The sequence below is a fragment of the Protobothrops mucrosquamatus genome, unplaced genomic scaffold, assembly GCF_001527695.2.
Source record: "Protobothrops mucrosquamatus isolate PMUCROS unplaced genomic scaffold, P.Mucros_1.0 scaffold325, whole genome shotgun sequence".
Lineage (NCBI taxonomy): Eukaryota > Metazoa > Chordata > Lepidosauria > Squamata > Viperidae > Protobothrops > Protobothrops mucrosquamatus.
The window spans coordinates 564838-575320 of NW_015386664.1; the positions used below are offsets into that span (position 1 = coordinate 564838).

The following is a 10483-nucleotide window of genomic DNA, read 5'->3' on the forward strand; positions in this document are numbered from 1 at the left end:
TTTCTAGCACGATAGAGAAGCAGCACTTTTTTTGCTATGTTCCTAAATATTTGTTCAACTTCTCAGATTAGGGTACAGCTGTGGCTCTCCAGAGGGTCCCCCAAATACTAATCAAGGCTAACTCTATTTAGCTTTTAGTTTAGTCAATATATTGATTTTAGATTAGGGTTTGTTTGTTTGTTTTTTGGCTGAGGCAAAAATAGTAGAGCAGCTCCTAAAAAGCAAGAGTTATTGGTAAGGTATTTAGTTAAATGTCATTTCAAAAGCTGATTTTTTTTCCTAGCCACTTCATGAGACGGCAGATGATATTGGCCAATACTTTATTCAAATGTGTATGCTATCACCCTGATGAACATCAGCTTATCACAAGTGGCACAGATAGGAAGGTAAGGATTCATTCATTCATTCTCTATACTGCTGCAATCCAAGAAACTTTTGGCAGTCTGGAATCCATTGGAGCTGGGTGGCTATAACAAATTTGAATAAATAACAAATCACACCTAGTTGCATGACTCCAATTACTGTAATTAATTATTGTAGAAAAGTAGTGTTCTATGACTTTCCTTTATTCAATTTTATTCTGGATTCTAGATTGGTTACTGGGAAGTATTTGATGGATCCCCAATCAGAGAATTAGAGGGCTCCCTTTCTGGTTCTATCAATGGAATGGATATTACAACAGATGGCTTGTATTTTGTGACTGGTAAGTTTTTTTTTAAAAAAACAACAACAACCAATAATTTAGAATTTATTTTATCTCTCCCTCCTGGTAGAGTCTCTCCTTCTCACATTAAACATAAAATGAGAACATGGAATGGAGGCCATCCAAAGAAAACACCGTTGGCTGACTGGAGACCAAAACTGAAACTTTCTCTACCATATCTTACTACTACTACTACTACTACTACTACTAATAATAATAATAATAATAATAATAATAATAATAATAATAATAATAATAATATAATAATAATAAAGTTGGAAGGGGCCTTGGAGGTCATTTAGTCCAATCCCCTGCTCAGGCAGGAATTTGAGACAAATGGCTGTCCAGTTTCTTCTTAAAAACTTCAAGTGTTGGAGCATTCACAACTTCTGGAGACAGGTTATTCCACTGATTAATTGTTCTAACTGTCAGAAAATTTCTCCTTAGTGCTAGGTTGTTTCTCTCCTTGATTAGTTTCCATCCATCGCTTCTTGTCCTGTCTTCAGGTGCTTTGGAGAATAGCTTGACTCCCTCTTCTTTGTGGCAGCCCCTGAGATATTGGAACACTGCTATCATGTCACCCCTTGTCCTTCTCTTCATTAGACTAGACATTCCCAATTCCAGCAACCGTTCCTTATATGTTTTAGCCTCCAGTCCCCTGATCATCTTTGTTGCTCTTCTCTGTACTCTTTCGAGAGTGTCAACATCTTTTTTACATCATGGTGACCAAAACTGGATGCAGTATTCCAAATGTGGCCTTACCAAGGCATTGTAAAGTGGTATTAACACTTCACGTGATCTTCATTCTATCCCTCTGTTAATGCAGCCTAGCACTGTGTTGGCTTTTTTGGCAGCTGCAGCACACTGCTGGCTCATATTTAAGCGATTGGCCACTAAGACTCCAAGATCCCTCTCACAGTTGCTACTATTGAGCAAGGAACATCTATACTATACCTGTGCATTTGTTTTTTTCTTGCCTAAATGTAGAACCTTACTTTTTTCACCATTGAATTTCATTTTGTTAGATAGCTACACGCTTCCCTCCATATAGATGCAGTTCCATTGAGGATTACACGCTGAGTATGGCCGGTCAGCCAGCTATGAATCCATCTGGTGGTGATGCTGTCTAACCCAAATTTTTCTATCTTATCAAGTAGTAGGTTGTGATCTACTTTATCAAATGCCTTACTGAAGTCCAAGTAAATTATATCCACAGCATTCTTCTGGTCCACTAATTTTGTCACCTGGTCAAAGAATGCAATAAGATTTGTCTGGCATGATCTGTTTTTGACAAATCTTGCTGCTAACTATAGTTCTCTGCCTGCTACTAAGCAGAGTGTTGACAGTTCTCTCTTGTTTATACTACAGGAGGTGATGACCATCTAGTAAAAGTGTGGGATTATAATGAAGGTGAAGTGATTTCTGTTGGGATTGGTCACAGTGGCAGCATAACCCGCCTGAAGATCTGTCCTAACAATAAATTAATTGTGAGTGTGAGTGCTGATGGTGCTATCCTTCGTTGGAAATATCCTTACATTTGTAATCCTTAAAAATATTTGCTACTTCTATTGGTTTTTTTAAAAGTCACTTTTAAATAATTGTTGAACTTGATACTGTTTTTTAAAAGGTTTGTTTCTTTTAAGAACTTCATTAATTTGTCTGTTCAGAAGTGAATTAGTCTGAAAAAAGCACTTGTTTATTATACCATTGTTTTTATTGGTTTCAGTTATTTAATTATATGGTATGTTGGTATATTTGTACTATGTTTATAATGTATGATGTCTGAAATGTCAGTTAATGTATATTGTCATACTCCCTCCTTCACAATGAATTAGAAGTTGCACAAATCTATTGTGAAAACATCCTTAAATCTCATTTATTAAAAAGGTAAAAGAGTTGGAATCATAAAAGGTTTACATTTGGCAAAGGTTTGAATATATATTGATTCAATGATGCAGTGCTTCAATGATTGTGAATCCCAGCTGTCTCTGTCCAGAGAGGAATATTTAAAAATCCCTCTAGTGAGTTAGGTCTTCAGTTCCCCCAGTTATAGTTCAGCCAGGAGTCTTTCACAGACCTACAACCAGCCTCTTGCACACACTGCCTGTGTTGTATTGTACAACTCTTTCTCCAGGCAAGTCCCTATTCTGTATTTTCCCTCATCTCCAATAAATAGGAGTAAAATAGTAGGATGTACCTGTTCAATTGTTATTTCATTCTCCCACTCAAAATAGAAAAAAAATACTGGAAAACAGTGCAAGATGAAGTGCTGGAAACAAATTCCAATGTGCCCTTATTTTGGATGGGGAAAAATTCTTGACATTTCCCCAGTCAGTGGTTTTGATAGATGAAACCAGTAAAAGAACTTCAAGGCAAGAATTCTTCCTTAAAGAATATTTTATTTGGAAACAAAATATCGGCACTCACATAGTTGAACCCAAAAATGAGATTCCCTCCCCCCAGATACAAAGTAACAAGTTGAAATTCCCATCCCACAATTGCTGTCATAAATCACATTCCCCAATTAACACAAGACACGGGCTTTTCTCACCGGCCTCTCAGCCCGCCAAATCTTATCAAATCATGTCCTTGAGTTCCCACACTTCTACATTGTTATGGCTAGCTAAACCCTCAAGCATTCATCTCATCCCCCTTCTACATCTGAACTCCAAAAGAATAGAAAAGGCACGTTGGAAGCAAAAATAAAAATGGCTGCTGATTCTCAGGCGTCAGAGCGACGACATCCATTGTCACAGCGTTGACATACTCTCTATGAGGTGGCTAACATTTGCCTACAAATATGATTTAAGCTGAACTAATTCAAAGGTTTTGTCTTCAGTGGTATAATTAAGCAAGCAAAGCTCTGAAGGGTCTTGCTATTTTATACGGGGTGAAAGACTACGAACCTGTCATTTTTAACATATACTACTTTGGCTGCTTGCTGTGCCATTTCCAGTCACAAAGGAGCATCTATATGACATTCAGTAGCATGCTTCTGAGGAGTTCTCCTGGATAATCTATTATCTTCCACATCACACCCATTAACTGTCATAGTGAGGGAGTTGCAAATTAATCGTTCTGATCTGTGAAAGTATAAGAAACAGCTTTTATTTAATTTCTTTAAAACAAAAGATGTTCCTGAAAACTTTCTCTCGATTCAGAAGGCAGTGTTCTAAAATAAATTTCTTACAGACATCAGCCGTATTTGCCTTGATTTTTCTTTATGCTGCCTTCTGCAACTCTTGGCTCATTGATATAATGGGTGGACTTATGACCATCAGGAGGGAGGAATCACTTTATTTTTCCTCATATGAAGAATGATCTAGGCCTTAGGCAAGGCGCTGCACTGTCTTCTAAGAGAGACGTGAGGATATAGGTGAGAACTTTTGAATCCTCTTCTTGACATCTAGACATTTTGACATCCTCTTTTTGACATCTTGACAGTCGTCTTCTTGACATCTTGACAGCTAGATGTCAAAGTAAAGAAAGCTAACCTTCATTTGACGTGCTATTTTGCCATTTGAAAAGCTTAATCTCTCACTGAAGTGCGATAAGGAATTCTGTCATTTAGTGAGGTTTTCCTGTAATTCTAGTGGCTTATGGATAGAAGCTTCTTCATTCAGAGTCAAAAGCAGTCTATTTGAATGGCAAATTTCAGAAAAGGTGTTATTTTCCTTATAACAACTTTCATTTGTGTGGTGACTTTACAGGTGAGCTCTCAGCATGTATAGGTCAGTTAATCTGATGCTATGCCTCTGGGGCAAAAATAATTAAACATGTATGTCCCTATGAGGTATTAATAGTATCTTTGTTAGCTAATTCATATTTCTGCTTAAAGGTGAGAGAATAAGTTTTATGCATTCATGTCTCATAATTTGATGAAAACACCTAGTCCTGTGTCAAGCTGGCAGCTGCACCTTTCACATAATCTCTGATCAATTCAAGCAAACTTTCAGTGGAGACTGCATTCGCTCAGTTGCTACTTGTGTATATAAATCCCAAAGCCCTTACATTTGACTCTGCATCTTCTTTTATCAAGGAATATCTTTGTACTCCTTTCCCCTCCCATAAGCTTCACGTCATGTTTCAGGGAAATGGGATTGGCTTGATTGGGAGAGAATATAAATAACTTTCAGTTTATGTTCTTTTTAACTAATTCAGGATTACTTTCCAACTATCTTTGTGTGGTAAAATGGGCTGACCAGAGGTAGCCTAGGTGTAAAAGTTATTACCCCATAAGAACCCAAATTTATACTCCAGAAGAGTATGTGTGTGATTTAAAGGGGGGGGGGGGAAATGGGCTGCAAAAAATCAGATGACCAAATTGATCAGATGACAAAAAGCAAATTATCTGTTGCCTTTTCAAATGCCCATTATATTTTTCACTAGGAGAGCGTGCACTTCAAGGAGTTTTCTTTTTGTTAACCAAATAGCAGGACTGAACCCTGAAAGCATGAACATGTGGAGGGTAAGAGTATTAGCCATGCTATTTCTAGTACCAGCCAAGGCAACCACTAGAGGGCAGCCAAATACTTTTTTATTCCATGTGGAAAAAGCTCCACTTTGGATCTTGATATAATTACCTCAACTTTAAATCCACTGGGTCACATAACATTAATTTTACTTACTGAAATCTTTAGGAAAACAATTGTTTGTATGCCAGTCTGCCTTTTGGCTTTTTCAAATTCCTGCCTTCTCAAGAATATGTTCAGTTGATGTTATTCTGATGAATGCTTGGCGCTTATACACAAAACTGTTCATGTTCACCCCTGAAAACACATGAATTCTAACAGGAAAGAAATGACAATAACAGCTTGCTGTTAAACAAAACTATTATTCTTTTTCTCATAAAGCATTGCTCAGTCTTGGGCTCCCCCATGGCATTAGCAGTGCAGGCAGCATGGGATGGATTGACTAAGGATACATCTAGCTGCATGATTATTGTCTACAATGAAGGCAGGACTATAATGTCATATAATGGTATTTGAGGAAACTCATCGAATTGGGGGAAGAGTTACTAGGGCAAATCCATGCCATTGAATTGGCATTCCTGTGTTTTTTCATCTGTGCATTATAGGGCAGCACCTCATACATGGATTCTAGCTACTTGCTTCTGAAGAGTGAGCACAGATCTATGCTAGAAAATGCATGTTCTGTAGAGCTGATCAGCTGGGTCCCATCCATATTCATCAAAGCAAAGAAAATCATCCTAAACATAATGTATATGTTGCCACAGCAGAGGGTAACTGTGCACGCAGCCAACCTTTCATGTTGAAAAATCAGTGGAGCCTGTCCATGGCAGTTTGGTGAATTGACAAAAGCAGTGCTTGCCTGTCTCTCTGCCATTCCTACTTATACCAAAGCCATCTTTTAAAGGGAATTACTAAAAAGCTTCTTTTATTGTATATCATTTAACTACCTCAGAAAACTTTAAGAGGAAGGAAAGAGACTTCTACAAATATTTACTTCGATTCAGGCAATTCTTCTCCGTTCAGATATGGGTCTGAATTATTAGCAGGTTGCTGCAAGTTCTGCTGTTGCTGCCTTTGGGCCAACAACTCTCTTAAGAATGTGATAAATGTAAAAAGTCTTAACATTCCATTTACACATAGCTGCAGAGAATGTGATTTCCAGGAATAATTGACTAATTCCCTAAGTTCCCTTCCTCCCTCATTCCTGACTTGAAAAAGACACAGAGGTTAATCCTATTATTCTCGGCTCACCTGTATAATGAAGTGGAATGCTCTATTCATATGGTGGATATCAAGAAAGATACTGGAACAGTTTAGAATGAAGCTGAATTGCACCTGTTATACAAGAACACCGGATGAGACCTGCTCAGTGCATCTCTGTTAAATTAGAAATTCCAAATGCTCTAAGAGATATGAAAGAAGCTTTCATCGATCAGTAATAAAAATGATACTTAAAATAAGAATGGAAGGAAAGAATGAAACATGCTCATTAAAACTCAGTTCCTGCAATACAAATCAATGTGTTCTAATGTTCAAGTTTGACTGTTTAAGACTTACAGACAGACATAGTAACAGCGATAGTGCATCTTTAGTAGATTCTAGGGAGATAGAGGAATTGTGTCAGACATTACAAAGGAAATTGGGGAAAGTTGTGTGGCTTGATAGGTCATGTTTGGGATACCATAATCAGTAGTGATTCATCAAAATCAACAAGGTGGTCCTGCTGTTTTATGCTGAATATCAACTTTAACTTCAAAGTCAGAAACAATAAATGGGCAATTTAGCAGAAAGCAAATGTTACTTTCACAAATTGCATATGGGGAAAAATAACCCCTACCAAAAACCATAATCCTGCTCCATATTCCAAAGAGGGCTCAGACTATATCACTTAACCATTTATGAGAAGGTCCAATTCTGCTATCCATGAATATAGCTAAAAGAAAAAAAGCAAACGACAAAGATTTCTAGAGTTTATGCTGCTTAGTGTTTTGTGAAAGAAAAATGGAATGACAATTTATTTTTAAACGTCCCTCAAAATCATGCTTTACTTCAAATCTCTACTTATATTGCCTTATATTTTTTTACTTGAAATTTTCAAAAAGAACTTGAGGAATATCCGCGTTATATCCAGTATGTTTTAACCTGGGCATTAATGAAAATGTTTCTGCTGATTTTGAGATATTAATGGAAATTCTGTATCTTAGGAATATAGACCTAGATATTTATATGCATCTGGTAGGAATCTCTCGGAAAGACAAGAATAATTCACTAGGTCTTGTTATGCTGCCTGATGAGGTCCAACCCCTATGGACAGAGCTTTTTGCCCACAGGCAAAAACAGGAAAGTGTCAAAATAGAAAGCTGGGTGCAGCTTCAAGCAGCTGGCTGGTTTGTATCACTACCCAGAACATTAAAAATACACTTTTTTTGTTTCAGTCATTTTGGAAGTAGTTCATTAAATTCCATTAACATCTGTATTTTATTCCACAAAGATAAAGGTATTTGACCAGAATGGTTTATTGCCTGTGTTAATATCATTTTTCCCCAATATTTTTGTTTTATTTTTTTCTACCACCGCTTCTTTCTCTAAAGAGAGTTTTCTTTCCTCCATAAAATTTTAAGGCTTCCTTCAGATAGCAAATTATTATTTATGCCCTAAGAACCACAATTCTCAGAACATAAGCAAAACCCAATGGATCAGTTCAAAGTTTCATTTGATGTACCAATCTTTTGATAACAGTGCTAGCTGGATATACCTAGAAACATTACATGCTGAGACTAAAAGATAACATCCCTTTCTTGCTTATGATTCCACCACTGATACCTACTAATACTGTATATAGTTTCCTTGCGGTCTTGGATAGATCTATTCTCCATTTAAAGGCCAACCAAAGCAGTAGTTCCCTTCATTTCCAATGGCTTTGCATGTTACAAAAGGATTGTAGTGTAAAATACTACTTGTATAAATTGTACGAGAAGAACAAAATGACCTTCAGTTAGGTACTTAAAAACTGACCTGAAAATGGTTTCTATTACTGCGTATGCATAAAGCATTTTTAATAACAAAATAGACCATACATGCAATAAGTTAAGACCCAAAACTAAATGAGAGATGATATTTGATTAAAATACACTAACTTCAAAATCATATATTAATGTTTGGAAGCAAACAACAATTCATATTAAAACAAAGAATTAAAAGAAAAAAACATTTAATAAAAGTTAGTCTCTTTTCAAAAGACACATATTTCCATATATTTAAATTATATGATAATTCTATTGAGCTACATAATAGTTTACTAAGAACATTCTTTGGAAAATTAGAAAGAGGCATAAAACTGAAAAAATATATTCTGATACCCATCTTTGTTATTTATACTAAAAGGTTTATCTTTTGGTCTTCTAGTGAAGATGCTCAGATACAGTATCTGCAAAAGTACAAATAGTCTAATTATTACAACTGGACTGAGTAACTCCTGGGTCATATAGTATATGGATCACCAGCCTCATTACCAAAGTTTTGGTATTTTGATTTTTTTTTTTCAATTTTTGGTGGATATAGGAAATATGATTAAAGCAAGTTTATTTGGGTCCATAAACACTATAAATAAAACATTGTAGTTGCAACTTTAAAAAAAAAACTATTGTTACTGACTTTTGTTAACTTCATTGAGTTGCACCATGGGAAAACATGCGCGAGGCGTACACATGAGAATTGGCAGAAGATATGGCTGAAATATAAATGAAAGGCAGGTAGTTTATAGGAAGCTATTAAATTAGACCATGACTATGGCCATCTGCTCCCGTATTGTTGGAACTGATTGGCTCCCTGAATTATGAATGAGTTTTTCTATTCTGTCTGGGTATTGAATCTGGAGTCTTATATATGCAAAGTATGCACTAATATTGTGCACTGCATTTGAAAGGGTGCTTCGCAAGCGCATGGCAAATACATGGCAGTAAATTCTTAAACCACAGAAGCAGCTGCAATGTCCAAAACCTTGAGGAAACTTTCCCAGGTCAGTTCCATATTTACATGCGTGCAGAGCTGCTTTGCTTCATTGGCAATCCTAGTGGAAGTATCTGCATCATGCACAGGGTATAGACATGCAAATAACTTGGAAACCTGGGGCAGCTGTGCCAAGTTTGGACACTTTGAAGAGGGGTGCTTTGTTTGGGTGAACGTGCTTTAGAAGGTGCTCCTTCAAACGACCTGCTCAGTCATAGCTTGTGGCCACCTAGGGCTGTGTCTAGGATATCCTGCCATAAAGAAAGATGGAATGATGTTCCTCCATTTCGTCTTCATCACTGACTGCACCAAACATTTCAACCGAAATGAGACAGAACTAAGAAAAAGCACAGACATCAGCAAGATTTTACACTGTATGATCCAACATTCTCCCCCACAAAACACTATGATTAGAGAGCACCAGGTACTGCATTATCTGTGATTAGATGGTTTCACTTCTGCCTCAACTCGTTTAATGTTCCATAGATGGGAAAATGAAACCAGAGTTAATGTTCTACCAGTCCAACCCATAACACTTCTGCAAAGTGTTAAATCACAACATTTTTTTAAAGTTCAGATATGGTTCTGATTGCATTCAGGGGAATGCCTCTTTGGAGAGCCAGAAAAGCTCCTTCAAGTGGTTCAATTCAATGCTGGATTTAGCTGAATATGATGCACATCCTCTTTCAGAAAAGGAAGAGAATAATCTTTCCCATTTCCATTCTCAGAGGGCTAGTTTCCATATTACAGGCCATCAAGACTGACCCAAATGTTATGCGCTATTGCAGTGGTTCTCAACCTTTTTAATGCCGCGACCCCAACCGGTCGTAAGTCGAGGACTAAACCGGTCGTAAGTCGAGGACTAAACCGGTCGTACGTCGAGGACTAAACCGGTCGTAAGTCAAGGACTACCCAACCGGTCGTAAGTCAAGGACTTTCCCTGCCCGGGAGCACCGCGTATGCGTGGTTCCGCCCCCTGCGCCGGCTGAGGCATAGCTGGCAAGCAGCAGAGACGGAGCAGGCCGACCACCAGTTGGCCCAGCTCAAGGGAGGTAAGGCACCCGCCGGAAAAGGGGAAAAAAATGGCGGACAGCCTTGCTTGGCGACCCCCGTGAAATGGTCGATCGACCCCAAATGGGGTCGCAACCCATAGGTTGAGAACCGCTGTGCTATTGGGTAGTGGGGGATATTCCATTTTCCAGTGTGGGGTTTCTTGCTGTTCCCTGACATTTTTTCTAGTTATAATAGAGTCTGTTCACATTATCTCTTGAAACATATCCACATGATAAGAATAATGAAG

General features: G+C 37.6%; 1 protein-coding gene across 2 annotated transcripts in view; it reads left to right on the plus strand.

The window, feature by feature from the left end:
* CFAP52 (cilia and flagella associated protein 52) overlaps positions 1–2919 on the plus strand; it is a 33972-nt gene extending 31053 nt beyond the window's left edge. For both annotated transcript variants that reach the window (XM_015815202.1, XM_015815201.1), the window contains exons 12-14: positions 284–386; positions 592–703; positions 2072–2919. In XM_015815202.1, coding sequence (XP_015670688.1) covers positions 284–386; positions 592–703; positions 2072–2253 — 397 coding nt within the window. In that variant the 3' untranslated portion in view covers positions 2254–2919. The remainder of the gene's footprint in view (positions 1–283; positions 387–591; positions 704–2071) is intronic.
* Positions 2920–10483: the final 7564 nt, after the last annotated feature.